Consider the following 16,087-nt stretch of genomic DNA (forward strand, 5'->3'; position numbering starts at 1 on the left):
CATTTCATTTGATACAATAGCCCAGAAAACAATAAGACACCGCTCAATTTAATGTAGTGAGGTCCAGATTTGAAAGTTGCAACAATAGAAAAACACTCAGATAACATTACACAGATTAGTCTCGGTCCCAGCCGATTTGTGCTCCTTCGTCACTAAACAAACCGTCTGGCGACAACCTCATAGTACGTCTTTTCTGATTGGCTGAACATCAACTCCCTATAAAATTGAGTAAAATTTTGGCTGTCAATCATCGCTGGGCTGACCCAATCGACAACCTCATTCCCATCATCCCCATTATCACAGTAAAAAAAAGACAACGTCTGATATGTTTTTCGTTTAAATGTTGTAAACAAGAACAAGTGATTTGTGGTAACCACACCGGATGTACTATCCATGGGGCATTATTGTTGCTTCTTATATCAAAACTACTGGAGCAATACAACTCAAATATATTGTTTAAATGGTAGGCTTCATTCTAACAGAACATAAAAAATCGGACCATGCCTCTTTAACAATTTTGTAAAACATAATACCATAGACCTACCTTGATACCAGTAAACCAGCTGTGTACTTTCATCGAGCTGCAACTAGTTGCAAAATTACAATTCAATTAAATGGATTGACATTTTACATGAAAAATTGTCCTAAATAAATCCAAACATTTTCTTTTTTGCGTACCCATTTTACAGAGATTGTAATTTTATGAAATTGTAGGCACTGTGTGCATTTTATGTAACCTTGCTGAGTTTTTATTCGTTTCTGCATTCTGATTAACATTATTGTAAACAAAGAACCGTTAACTTGACATTATGGTGTAACAAGGCGAGTACTTTCATCAAGCTGTAGCTAAGTAAAAAATAATGACAAGTCAATTAAATGGATTTACATTTTAAATGAAAACATACCCTTCTGAATAATCCAACATTTTCTTTTCTGATTAACATTTAACAAAGATAATTGTAATTTTATGAAATTGTGGGCAATGTGTGCAGTTTATGTAACTTTTGTAAAATTTGTATTCGTGTTTGCATTCTTTCTTGTTAAAACAAAAAAACCCGTAAACTTTCAGTGAACCATGCAGGTGTACTATCATCAAGCTGTACAAAAATTGACAAAATTTTCAAAGTCTGTATATTAATTTTATGCAGCTATTTAGGTATGACAGAAAAAAGTTTTCATAAACATGCATAAGTCGCTATTGCAAACGACACCACCGTAGTGTGTAGAGCGTTACTAGGCTTCAAATAAAACAGCCTACACCATAAAATAAAATTATACATTTAATACCTTCCAACATAAAATTAATAACCATTTTGTACCCGCCTCGCCTCCTCCCACACATGCACATTAAAACAAATAATGCATCTAATAAAATAAACTAACATGCAACAACGGACATAAAACTGTCAGCTAGTGATTCACGCAAACAAACAAAGTAAAATATTATGGCTTCAAATTAAATAGCCTACACCATATAATAAACAAACTAATGCATAAAATACCTTCCAACATAAAAATTAATAACCATTATACCCGCCTAGTCTTCTCCCACACCTGCACATTAAAATAAATAATACATCTAATAAGATAAATTAGCATGCAACAACGGACAAAACTGTCAGCTAGTGATTCGCACAAACAAACTAAACTAAAACAAAATGGATTCAAATAAAATATATGACGAATAAAACAAAGAATACATCTATAAGAATAAACTAGCAACAACTGACATTGAAGTACCGGCTACTGATTCGCTCAATCAGACAATCTAAAAGATAATTTGAAAATCAGATGTTTGCATTTGGTAATGGTACTTTTTTCAATTTTCATGACTTTTTCTAGAAATACTAATTATCTTAATAAGGGAGCGCACCACCATTAAACGCGCCATTGAAATACACAGGGGAAGATGCACTTTTGGATTTGCGTATTTTAGCTATAAAGCTTTGTATTAAATTAAAACTGATCATGTATAGATTTTTTTTTGCTATTTTGCCGCAAAGAAAAAATGTGCAAATTTAACCCTAAATATCACTCAATTTTAGAAACCGGGCATTGTTCAAACTTGCGCCAAAACTTCATCTCTGAAACAAAACATTCGGACTTGTTCTCAGATTTCTTCATATATACACTTGTCGGAAGCAAATGAGCTGAAAAAGGGCACATTTTTACCATACGTTTAGAAAAATAAAGCCGCAATAAGCTCAAATAAGCGGTGGACTATTTTAACCGAACCGAACTGGTGCATAAATCGCGGAGTGATTTGGTGGTGCACCCTCATAAACCGATTCACTATTACAACTGCGCATACTCAGAACACCGATTTTTATGACCTGAAGAAATGGCCGGGGAGCAGGTTATTCAAAATTCACCGGCTTTCTGATAAAGTAAAATCAAGTTTCAGGAGAGCCCACTTATAGTCAATATAGAAAGGGCTAAAAAGATCCCTGGGAAAAGAAAGACATTTCGCAATATTGAAAAAGAAAGTTAAAAAATAAACAACAAAGGAAAATCAAGAACGGCTGAGGGGCGAGGAAGTTAATAAACACAATTTAATAGATTTTTAGTACTGGGTCATTTCCTTTTTAAAAAAGGAAGATATAGATATTGTACGATGTCTGACGAATTTAGATTTGAGAGGGTTTTTTTTTCAGAAACTGATAAAATCATGAAAATCTAGTTTTCACTATGAGAGAATTACGTTCTTTTTTAATTTTTAGAAGAAAAAAAGCTAGGCCCTCAATCATACAGCTCTTAGGTCGATTAATTCCCGGGTACCGTCGAATCCGGTATTTTTTTATTTAAAATCTCAGATTTTGCAGGGCATGTAATTTTTTTAATTGGGCGTTATAGCGATTGATGATTCCCGGGCTCTCGGTACGTAAGAGGACCCTGGATACTGCAAAAGCTTATATTAACTCGAGTTATTTCCTCAACGTGTTACAAATTCTGTATATGCGGTCCTGCAAACAACACATTACCAAGCAGCTCCAGCAAATTTAAACTTTTCGCATTCCTGTCGACGTTGAAGTGAGCGTAATATTAGCATGGTAAGTGCTTCAGGATATTTGATTTCTTTGTTCTTTTATTCTCTTAGGTGTTTGTTATACATGTGTTAGGGAAACTAGAAAAGGAACATTGTTGTAACAATATTCATTTTTCGTTTTTTAAATGAAACAAGAAATACAAATATTTAAATTAATCGCTTTTCAGTGACACTTTCAGTGTTCTCTTTGTTAATTGATTTATACGTATATTTAGAAAAAGAAAAAGAACAGTGTGTGCTCTTTTCTTTTTCTTTGGTTGAGAATTGATCACGAAAAACAAATGTTTCAATTAATCGCATTTTTCGTGTTTCTCTTTGTTTGTTTTCTATACTTGTATTAGAAAATTTGCCTATTTTTCCATGCTTCTCTCTTTTTTTACATTTGTGATAGAAAAACGAATACGTGATCATTGTTAGAGTTTTTCTTTTCTCTCTATTACATTTGTAGTAAAAACCAATTTGGTTTTCCATGTTTCTCTTTATTTATTTTTCATACTTCTGTTAGAAAAAGGAAAAACGAGCATTGTTGGCCTTTTTTCTTTTTTCTAACTTAGAAAATGGAGCAAGAAAAACAAAATTATAAATTAAAACCTTTTTCTCATTTTTCTTTTATCCGTAATTTTATACTTGTGTTCCAACCATGACAACGGAAAGCGATCATAATGAGCTTTTGTTTTGTTTTTCTTGGTTAGAATGAAAATAATAAATGATCATACCAATGGGCTTTATTCGTTTTTCTTGGTTGTAAATGAAAAAACGAATAATATTTATGTACAAATTTAATTCGTTTAGCATTTGAATTACGTTCTGGTACACCAAAACGCCCTTGAATAGTATCTGCGTTTGTGTGATACTTTTCTTTCTACTTCTATTATTAATTTATAGATGGACGTTTTCAAAATGCGTAATGCTGTGTCGCTTTGCATTGCGTTTGCTTTGATCAGTGAGGTCAGCAGTTCGCCATGGTGGGGTGAAAACTCACACCCCGGCGGGAGGAACCGGGATGGGTGGAGAGGAAACAACGGTGACGGTAAGAATTATGGCTTTTTAAGTTTTTCTGGGTCATTTCACCAAAACTCAAATGTGATGCGATCAAGCAAAATCAGTCGGAACTCGGAAATATTGATTTTGAGATATAGCCAAACAAAGGAATTATTTCCTTTTGTTTTCTCTTGTTTTGCAAACTCTTTAGTTGCTCATATCTTTGGAGCTGGTTGTTCAATTTGAATGTTTTTTTTCAAAATGCAGGTTTGTTAATGCTTTTCACTATCCTGTAAAAAATTGAAACTTTAATATTTCCGAATTCCGACTGATTTTGCTTGATCGCATCACAAATGTTGACTAGCAAACTAGGGTTGAAAATTATTGATTTTCAGATTTAAATGATTGCTTTCTAAATAGACCGTATCGAATAAACTCAAGCGGAACGGTATAACAATTGAAATGGCAGCCACGTAGGTTTTAAGTTTTAAGTGACAGAGGGACAGGTGTCTAGTCCAATTCCAAAACCATTCATACCTATCACGTTTTATTGTATTATCGTGCGAATTACCATGTGGTACCTTATGGTGGACAGAATTTTATTTAAATGAGGACGAGTGACGTAGTATTCGATAGGGTCTACGGCTTGTGCTTCGAAGTGCTTGTGCAAATGGAATATAATTTTTACTCTACATAATAGTATTAAGTCGAGTTTACACAGTCGGATATAACTGAGTTATTACCGGTAATAAGCGACTTATAACCGGTAATAGTGACTTATTACCGGTAGGGACTTAAGTCCGACCGTGTAAACACGACTTTAGATACATTGGAGACACATGTGAATCAAATGCACAATTATTGATTTATAGGTTATTCTTAGTCAGTGGTAGTGGTCTAGTTCGTCGACACATAATCTGATTGGACATTCTTAGTCAGTGGGAGTGGTCTAGTTCGTAGACACATAGTCTGATTGCACAATCGCATTATTTCGGGTGCCGTCTATCAGGCCATATACGTCTAGCCCTCTTCTTTTGTTCCATTATCTATTGTATTTCTTTTGTTCAAAGTCTGGTCAACTGTCGATTATATCAAGTAATGTGGACAGGTCAAGATAATGTGGACAGGTCAAGATAATGTGGACAGGTCAAGATAATGTGGACAGGTCAAGATAATCTTGGTCAGGTCAAGATAATCTTGGTCAGGTCAATAAATTTTGAACAAGAGAAGTACATGTTCATATTTAGAAACACTGGCCACATTATTTGACTTTTTGGACATTTCAACAAACTTAAAATGCATCAAAGTTTAATATATTTTACACGATCAGCATAAATTATTATGCAAGTTTATGCATATTAGATTTAAATGAAGATGGTAAACAATACTTGTGTGTATTGAATGACACCAAGAACACCTATATTGAATAATGCAAATTAGTTTGTATTATGTCTTATAGCCTGTATAATTAGGACGAGGATGTCAATCTACCTTTGTCCCCCCTCCCCCAACTAACGCAGATTCCGACAAAGTAGGTAACAAAACAAGAGCCATGAGGTCTTACAAATTAAGTTCAACCAAGGATATTTTGCACCGAAAATGCAGCACATTACAGGCCACAAGACTAGATGTAGAAAAACTACAACAATCTGCGGCCTAACCCCAACCAAAAAAGGTCGAGGAAGGTACAGCCAGTCGTATTTGTATATCAATACCAAGGAAAGTGGTTTTGATCAGGAAGATGATAATCTATTCTCATCTTCTCTGGTTCGATGCACCCAAGGTGATTGAATGGGTGCTTCCTATCTCTTTAGATATAGTTGTCTTAGCATAACGCCACCATGAGTTGTGTTTGGACTTGAGTTGGGTTAGTCTCGGGCCAGACTGTATGCGGCTATCACGAACATACCAGAAATGACGAGCGTTAGGGCAGACACACATTGGCTATGTAGGAGACTAGTTTGGATGCGAACGGCATCATGACGTTCCACCGCACAATGTTGTAATACGTAAAACCGTATGACGTTAACAGCGAACGCCTCTTTGCAATCTCTCTAATATTCATATTTCAGCGGGCTTCCCAGCAAACACAAAACGTTTTCGACATCATTCGCAAAAGGTTATAAAAGGTTGTCAGAAAACGTTTAAATGTCGGGTTATATAAAGGGTATAAAAACGTTTTAATAACATTCCAAAAACATTCTTGAAAACTTGATACAAAACATTCTAAACAGAATGCTATTTTGGGGTTGAAAAAATATTTTGCGAAAAATGTTTGCCCAAAATATTTTCAATAACGTTTTAAAAACGTTTTCATGACCTTTTCATTCAAATGTTATTAAAAGGTTTTGAAAAAAACAGTTTAAGAATATTTCTGTGTTTGCTGGGTTCAAATATTTTAACATAATGTTATTTAAGTATTGACACAATATTTGGCAAAATGTTTGCAAAAATAGTTTACAATAACATTTTTTGAAAACATTTAAAAATATTGTTGTAGTGTGTTTTCATACAAAACGTTTTAAAACGTTATCATGACCTTTGTATAACCCGACATTTTAATGTTAAAAACGTTTTAAAAAACGTTTTTACCTAAACCAAAAGCCAAAATATAACTTATTTAAAACGGTTTTTTAACGTTTTTGTGTTTGCTGGGTTGTTACGTTTACGGCCATGCATCAGTGTACGCATCACCAGATCTAGTTTTATTTAAAAAATCTTTATAATACCCTAAAAACAACTGATGCGCAGTCATTAACCTCTAATCAATAACCTCCGCGCTGGTGTGCGTATATCATCTAACAAGAAATTAGATTGGGATGCACATATGGTGCAATACGCGGTGGTTATGAAAGTAATGTATTGTACGTTTATCAATTGAATACCTGAGAATGGCCCAACTAAAACTGTTTTTGAGATATTAAGAAAAAACTTAATATTTTTGAAAAGTTTTATAGACAGAATGTTTTTATCTTCAGGGGACCTTCAATACATGAACATACAATATTACATACATTCGAAATTATATATGATGTTTTCATGGCAACGGTACAGGTCTTAATACGAGCTGGAGTTGGGCCCTTCTTCCACTAATATACTGCAGGCCCATTCTCCGATAAAGTGTTCAAGTTTGGTCTCAGGAATGACAAAATACCAACCACGAAGAATTCATGAAATACATTCAGAATCGTAAACTTAAATAGTTTGAGAACACAAAACAATACATGGGTGATTTTTCAACAATACTTCATTTTTGAGCAATATTACTTGTACGTGTTGGGGGTAACGTATCTGTGAAGCCCTTTCCCACCTTTGTCTTAATCGTGCAAGTGTAAAAACTTTCTGACTTAATACCCATATTTGATCAGTCATCACCCAATGTACTAAAGTCTGGTATGGTATTTGGCTTCATTTATCACAGCGTTTTTTCCGAGGGGAGTAGAATTTAGGTAACATGAACGTAACGTCAGGACCTTTTGCCATTAATAGACCTGATTTTTTTAACTTTGTAACCATTGTGTTATGTTCCATATATATAATATAACTATGGAGATTGCTTGATCCATCACATATGAGAACATTCATCTAGCCAATTATTTTCACAGATTGTTATCCATTAGAAATATGGTAACGTATCTGTGAACAATATTGGCGACATAGTCTCAAAGACCTGTTGGAAAAATTTAATAATCTGTGTTGTGATTTTTTATACTTTATATTGCTAATATTTTTCCAGCTTTTAGCAGTCCCTGTATCACTACCTATTTTGGCATATTTCATGTCAATTTGCAACGGTATTTCACTGTGCTTTGGTTTTAGTGATTTTTGGCTTTATCACTTTCATCCGCAGGCCTATATCTGTACATGCACTGAAATTAAATTTTATCATGCATGGACCACATGCTTTCTTACTTTCTCTGTTTTTCTACCTCCCCTTCTCTTCAGTATGCATATTACACTTTAATATTTGAGACCTTCATTAACTTGTGTTTTATCCAGCAATTTTTGGTTTATTTTTCACTATACATGTATTGTGTAGGTCTATAAACATTATTTGTTCTTTATTTAATATGCATTACTTTTCTCATAATATTGCAGTTTGAGTGACATTAGTCCACTTATCCTATCTATTCATTCTCTACAACCTCTATTGATTGCGACCCCACTTGACATTTACTTCCTGTCAATTAGGACAATACCCTATTGTCCTGTGGTGGTGCTTATTTACATATTGTTTCCCAGTCTAACTTTGTAGTGAATTTGCTCACACAACTTATTTTGCTCTGAGTTTGCTGTCTTTTTTGCTACTCATTTCATGTACATATCCTTAAAACTTTTGAATCCATGCTTTATTCAAATGTTTTCAGCTTTGACAGCCAGTTGCCATGGCAATTGCCATGAGCATGAAAGTTAGTCTTAAAAACACAGTGGTCAATCTGTCATCCTAACCAGCTGGACTTCACTTGGGTCACCATACTATAATGCCCTCTGGCAATTCCAGCCTTGAAACTCACTCCCCTGCCCAGCTGACCTCCAGAGCAACAGGAATGTGTTGACATGCAAAAGGTCAAACATCAGCAGGTGTCGAGGTATATAAGATCAAATTATGAAATCCAATATCAGAAAATGAAACCAGTGAAACAAAATTAATTACCCTCGCTTTTCTCTAATCGAGGGTAATTTTGCCAAAGTTCTTTAAGGACCCGTTGACGAAATGTTATTTCAATTTGAACTTGCCTTCAATTTTTGACTTGAATTTGTTTTTAAACTACAGCATGTAATTTTTGTTGTTTGCTTTATATTTTGTTGTCTGTCCCTGAAGAAGAGCAGTTTATCTGCTCGAAACGTCGGTTGTTTTTTGTCTGTTTAGTGTTTGACTGCTATGTACACAGTGATTTTCATCATTTCCAGTGTACTGTTTTCCTGACACTTTTGTGGGCTCTGGAATTGGCAATTTTTGGCCATCGAACTTTGCCTGTTTTGTGCCTACTCTTGATGTTTGGTTAAGCGTGTCTGTTTATATGCACAGTGATTTTCATCAATTGTTCTAGTGCAGTTTTATATTACCATTGATCCTTGTTGTTTTTGCAGGTTCAGCACTTCTGTGGGCCTTGGAACTGGTAAATTTTGGCTATCAAACTTTGCCTACTTCTTCTGCATACATTTGCTGTTTTTGTCCCCCTGCATACTGTCTAGTCTGCATTTTACTTGTTTCCCCACATCAAGTTGGTGTACCTTGCTTTTTTCTTTCCGAATGATATACAGTTAATATTAACCCTAACCGTGCCCGTGGCTATCGGAAGGGAAAGAAGAAACGAAAAAGGAGGCAAGATGAACAAAGAAGTCACTTGGCCCCGGGATTCGAACCTCTTACCCCTCCCATGCCACCCACAAGATCACAGGCCTCGAGCCACGTGTGTTACGCTGACCCGGCCAGCGATTCTCTGGGTATAATTTGACTGAGGCTGATTGCGTCATCGCATCACTTGGAATGAATGCACGAGCAGTGAGCTTTAGTGAGCTCTGGTTGGGTTAGGGTTGATATATTCCTTTACACACTTGGATGATACAGTTTCTACACAAAAATGTTTGATTGAAATCCCTCCTAATCGGCTAATTCTAAAAGGTATAGTCAGGCTTCCTTTGCCTGTACATTAACGTAACGTTATTTTCACTTTTAGAAACTTGTCAGAATAGTGCATCGGAATTGCGGACATGCATATGTGATGCTGGCTACTATGGAGCCTTGTGTGACCAGGTCCTGACTGAGAGTGGTGAGTATTGCAAGTATCGGCACTGAATACTACAGGAAATTTTGTTACACTTTGGAAACATGAACTCCGCTAAACAAATACAATAATATAATAAATAACTAGCTAATATCGTATGCTGTAGTGATTATTACGAACATTTCATATACTAAATAATGAAAGTTAAACAGAATTCTTTAACAATTCAAAGCCAAAATTTGTCTAGAATGTTCAATGTTTAACCCCGCGTTAATCTCAAACCACCACATGTTTGATTCCTCTTTTTGTTTTTATTTTGTTTACTTCTCCGCATGATCAGAAAATGCACATTTGATTGTTAAAAGCAGTGGCGCCCATGGCGTATTGACGTATACATTAAAATGTAGAACACATTTACCATTTCATGTTGCTGAACCGACACCCCTTATATTAAGCCTTGTGATCTCCTCTTGTGGGTCCGCTTTTTTTTCCTCAATATGTGAGTGTAAATACTGCTGTCATGCCCCCTCCCCCCCCCCCAACGACTCACGCTAAGATAGATGTAAAATAATTCACATTGATACTGAAAACATATGACTGTTCCTCTAGCAAAATGGAGGAACACGCCAATATAATTATGTAAGTGACAAAGCATTATACTAGAATTCTAGATTGTTTATGCAGACTTTTACTATTAGTCGGATAGAAATTGCTTGTCGGGTATGACTAACATTTCTTTTTTGCTTTAATATTGATATCTGAGGTGTATAGAATAGGAAAATAACGGAGCCCAATGGGCATCCTTGAGCATTCCGAGAAATCCGTGCTCAAAGTTTCCACAGTGGTCAAAATTCAAAATTGTTCCTATTTGGTAAAAACCTATTCCGAAATATTCCGCAGGTCACAAGGATTCAGAAAATATATAGTTTGACCTACCTACGACTATTAAATCAGTCAGGAGTTATTGGCAAAAAGGTTAAAGGTCGGATTTGGAGTTCCATGGGGGTCAAACACAAAAAAGTTAAAGTAGGTAATGGCGAATCCAACGGACGAGGACACAAAACACATCAAGGATCAATAAATGATACAAGAGGATACCCAATTTTGCTCAAAATGGTCAAAGGCCTGTATGTTAGGCATCAACTTTAAACAAGAAAGTGTTAATCATACGCAACTTTACACTGAAGGAGAGAGAACAAAGGCATCTACTCGACTGTATGAGGCCGGTCGGGTGCAGATCCATCGGAACACGCTTTTCAATACAGAATATATGCTAATCTCATCGTGTCATCATCCAAGCAGCAAGGTTCATTTCCCATTGAAAAAGCGTTACCCGACGGATCTGCAGTCGACCATTCTGGTATAGTTTGTTATTTTCTACAAAAGATATTATTTTGTACCTCTTTCAGCCGTCCGCCTTGTCGGTAGCATGTATAGCAATTCAAATGAAGGCCGAGTGGAAGTATATCACAATGGGGAGTGGGGTACGGTGTGTGATGTTAATGGCGACAATTTCGCAATGGTAGTTTGCCGTCAGCTTGGATTTCAATCTGGTGGTGTTGCCAAGGCGGATGCTTACTTTGGACATGGAGATGACCACATATGGATACGTGATGTACTCTGTTCAGGATCAGAAAACAGATTAGATGAATGCCAAGATGATGGATGGGGATCCGGAGACTCTGGATGTGAGCACTATGAAGATGTAGGGGTGATTTGCAACATAGGTAAGTCCAAATTACGACATGGTCATATGTTGATTATGGTTAATTGGCACTTGAGTCGTCTGGTTCTACGGCCGGGCCTACAGCGCGTCCGTCAATCCACGGGTATACTCATGCTCATCGGCGAACTTTAAAAGTACCCCCTTTTGCATCTCATTTCTCTAACTTTTCAAAGAAAAACACCGTGACCATTTTTATAGCCGATTTCGCGATTTTTTTTGCACGCATTGCCCATTTTTGGTTATAACGCGAATTATATACCTCATCTAAAGATTCTCGCCATCTGATTGGTTAAAAGAGCGGGCATAGTTTTGACTATGCCCGTAAAAGCGGGCATAGTTCTGCGTGTGCTTTGTTCCCAGCGTAAAATGATATTACGCACGCGTTAATGTTTTCGCGCGCTATAATTACGCGGACATCGTCTGTGCCGTTCGCATTGAAACTATTACTTTCTCTTTCCAAAAGCGATGCTTTTAACCAAACAGATGACAAGAATCTTAAGATTTGGTATATAAAACAAATATTGACTGCTTTTTATCGAGGTATGGTTAAAATTATAGGCACGCGGTGATCTCAAAACCATGACTATGCCCCTCGGCTACGCCTCGGGACATAGTCATGGTTTTGAGATCACCGCGGGCCTATAATTTTAACCATGCCCCTCATAGCAGTCAATATTTGTATACTATAATTCAAAAATGCCCTATTATTGACAGCAACGCCCGGCAGCAACCTGTACGAGGCCTGAAAGTAAGTATTTGTGCATGTTTCACAAAATAAAAATATTGAATATGTACACTTAATTTACTTGGTTCATAGATGAAGAACTTTCTTTTTACAATTTTGAGAATATGTTTTGAAAAAGTACCCCTTTTTGTGTTTCGTGAATCGCGTAACTTCCAGTAAAAATCAGCCAATTTCACGAAATTTCCGACGCGCATGAGTTCCCGAAAGTCCAGGGATCGGGGGAACAAGAAATGAGGACAGAAATCCTCACTCTTTATTTATGTGATTTACATTATTTTGCGAAGAAAAGTGGAGCAAAAAATTCATCAGCACTTGTTTTTTAATTTATTATGTTTTATATTATTTTGTGAGGGGAAACGTGAGGATTTTCTTCATCATTGCAAATTAGTTTTTTCTCACATTTTATATTATTTTGTGAGGTTCATCACTGCGAATGTTTGATTTCTTGTGTCTGACATGTGACACTATTTGATCCTACTAGACCCAGTCAATTTCGAAAATTGAGTTATTATCAGCATCAATTTGCATAGTAACCAAGTGTGCTATTGCTGAAAACCTCACATCCTGCACACTTTTATGAGCCTTTACAATGCCAATTTTCCTATGTATACATATGCTTCCCTGTATCTCAATTTAACAATAACCACCTTTGTTCTGATTGGATAAGATATAGTTTGAGCAGTTCATAATTGGCGGGTCTTATAACATCGTGGATCAATATCTTTATTTCGAGAATTGTCTTCTGACATTGCCAGAAGCATCACAAATTATATTCATTCCTATTTTTTTAACACGCACAATATAGACCATACCTTTTAACATATGTCTACTTTTCGGCGTAGTGTTAAAACCCTACTCCCGCCAATTACGACAATCAACGAAATAAATAGTTGGCAAACTTTGACAATATGTGGGAACTCTTCTTTGCTGCTCTGAGAGTTCAGTGAAATTAGTATAACTAAGTTTGATGAGAAGTACAAACCTTCCCCTTTCCCCTTTCCTTCCCCCCTTTGATTGGAGCTGCACGTTTCCCCGGTGAAATGTGGCCTTTTTGTTAAATGTTTTACCCATCCAATATAGTAATGATTTGAATGATTATTAATTGGGTATTTTTTGGTTTGACTCCATTGTTTTGTGTCCGATAGCGCCATGAGCATCTTTTTTCATGTGGATATCAGCGCTTTATAATTTTTCATTATGACATATTATTATATTGTATTTAAATTTCAGGGGATGAGTACATGTCACGATAGAACGACGGACTAGTCCGACCTGATTTTCTTATAGTTACTAGTTAATATTCCGACTATGATCACTAATAGTTTATCTCCGATGGCGCAAGAAACACGAATCGCGTATAGTCTATTGACCGCGCCGCCTTTCCGGCGGGGTGGTTGGTGGAATTTCGCGATTAATCTCTGAAATGGCGTCTGAGTATACATAATCTGGTATTAAACTAAGAAACAACAGGTCCGTGGTCCTACTCGAGGCTACTCGTTGGACTACCATGGACAGCTTACTCTGAAACTACAACGCACTTGAAGTTTTATCATTAAGTCTTAAAGTAAATCAATTATTATAGTCTTCTACACCATGTACACTGACCGTGAGTATTGAAATATCCTCAAAATAGAGGTTGTCGGCTAAAAATAAGAAGTGGTGGCCGGAAGAAAACTACAGGGGAAAGACTGCAGGACTGCAAACGATTATACGAGACTGAAAATCTAAAACTGCAATGGTAAGGTCATGTGATTCTCGCGAACAGAATGTCTTTAATCACGTCAGGAACAATAAGAACATGTTTATGACGTCATTAATATAAATTAATCCTTTTGGGCGCTTGAAGGTCATGTCTTCTTGCCTTATAGTTTTTTTTTCGGATCACCACTTCTTTGTGACTTTCTGCTGTTACCTAAAGCTATAATCAAATTCAGTAAACCTTTGACGAGCGCGTATTGTAAGTATACATCGCGTATTTACTGCGTTGGACAAGTGTGGACGCACTTGTCTCTGATTGGCTGCTGAGGCGATCTCCTGTTACTGAGTGGAAATGTATGAATGAACTGTGCGCCCTACGCGTTGTTAGCGCCGAATTTGCAACATCACGGTAGTCGCGCTCGTCAACGGTTTGCTGAATTTGACTATACGTACCATTTTAACGAAACTTATAGAGTGTTTTCCATGCACCTGTATGTGGATATGACGCTCTTGTGATATACTTTATGTAGAACCAACTACCATTCTTGTAGGCTATATTTATCTCAATATTGAGTGCAAACACCGCAAGGTCATGCTCCGCTCCGACGCGCCTCAACAGATAACCTCTATTTTGGTGACGTTACGGCCAGAGTGCATATTATTAATAGTAAAAAGGATTTGATAAACTGGGCGTATCTCAAAAAATGTTATAATTCCAACTCAACACAATGAATTGCCTATGGCTCAACGTATAAAAATGGAAAAGTTGGGCATGACCCAGCAAATTTTTTTTGACTTGAAATTTTTGAAATACACCCTATAATAATGACTGGATATGGGTAAAACTAAAAGGTTAATTAAGTTTGCAATTTTTGTCACTGCAGGGAGAAGTCAATACTACGATATGTATTATGTGCCACTCTCAGGGTCTCGGATTTAGTCCCGTCATGTTAACTTTTTAAATCGGTTTGGCGCTATATAATATTGCCACGATCAGAACAACAACCACACTTTGACAGTTTTCTTCATTTTTTTAAACACCCTCTATAGCATGTGTAGTGTTCTTATGTCATTAGCATTGGTTAAAAATATGAGTTCTGGACATGCTCTCTTTTATCATTAGCAAAATCTAATTTACTTGTTTTACCGTGGGTTACAAAATGGGTATGGCACATATATACTACAATGATTTGAAGGTATTGGTACTACTGACTGCTCCCCGGCACATGTTATTGGTGTAGGGTATATCTAGTCCAGTTGCAAAGTGTACGAGTTTCATGTTTATGTCGTGCTTTTTTGATTAAGGCTTGAAACCAAGTTATAACTCTGCGGAAGACCTTGAAATATCAGAAAACCAGGCAAAATGACCTTGCTTGAAAAAGAGTTTAGAAAAAAGGAACGTTTTTTATGTTTTGACCCATGTTGAGAATAATTTGCGACCTTTGACCTTTTTGCTTATAATTCGAGAATCATACAATTCAGATTGGTCAACTTTTTTGAATCGTTATGATCAGAGTAATACTATGGCATTATAACAAGATCTGAGAAATTTTAAAATTTGACCCCTTTGTGACCTTAAATCTTTTCTGAGCAAGGTGCATTTTTTGCCAATGTTTTCCCTACTCTTTCAGCCTCATGTCATCAGTTGATGATACTAAAGTCGGTACTGGACCTTAATCACAAAAACACAAATCACGAAATTCTCCGTTCTTCTTGACTAATCGTTTTAAAATGAATGTATAACTTTGATAATACCATCATGGGCGCATTCATTGTACGCGTGACAAAGAACTGACGATCAGAATGCTTTAATGGCACAAAACTTTTCATATGACAATGCCTCATTTCAAATATATAGTTTTAGTTTTGGTTTTGGTTTTGGTCACGTGGTTTCCTATTGTCCTGCCTAACCACTTGAATCATAAGATATCGAACTCATTGTTTCTACCTTTTGTTTAAAACCGAACATTTGTGTCAGTCAGTTTCGGTTTTGGTTTCAGTTCTTATAAGTGGTGTGGATCGTAAAATTATTTGATTTGAAGTTACCTACTCTAAGTATACAAAAGAAATGTTTAAATTTCGCAGTGCAATATTCACGAGGAGAGAAATCGAGCATGGTAATCTACATTGAAAGACGTGGTTTACAAAACCGAATAAGTCTA

At 36.2% G+C, this 16,087-nt stretch overlaps 1 protein-coding gene across 1 annotated transcript; it reads left to right on the plus strand.

The window, feature by feature from the left end:
• Positions 1–3,893: 3,893 nt before the first annotated feature.
• LOC140149688 (galectin-3-binding protein B-like) lies at positions 3,894–15,897 on the plus strand. Its single transcript, XM_072171761.1, has 4 exons — positions 3,894–4,076; positions 9,709–9,801; positions 11,166–11,483; positions 13,458–15,897. The coding sequence occupies exons 1-4, from the start codon at positions 3,932–3,934 to the stop codon at positions 13,478–13,480; spliced, it is 579 nt and encodes a 192-aa protein (XP_072027862.1). The 5' UTR covers positions 3,894–3,931; the 3' UTR covers positions 13,481–15,897.
• Positions 15,898–16,087: the final 190 nt, after the last annotated feature.

Source organism: Amphiura filiformis, chromosome 4 (genome assembly GCF_039555335.1).
Source record: "Amphiura filiformis chromosome 4, Afil_fr2py, whole genome shotgun sequence".
NCBI classification, from domain to species: Eukaryota; Metazoa; Echinodermata; class Ophiuroidea; order Amphilepidida; family Amphiuridae; genus Amphiura; species Amphiura filiformis.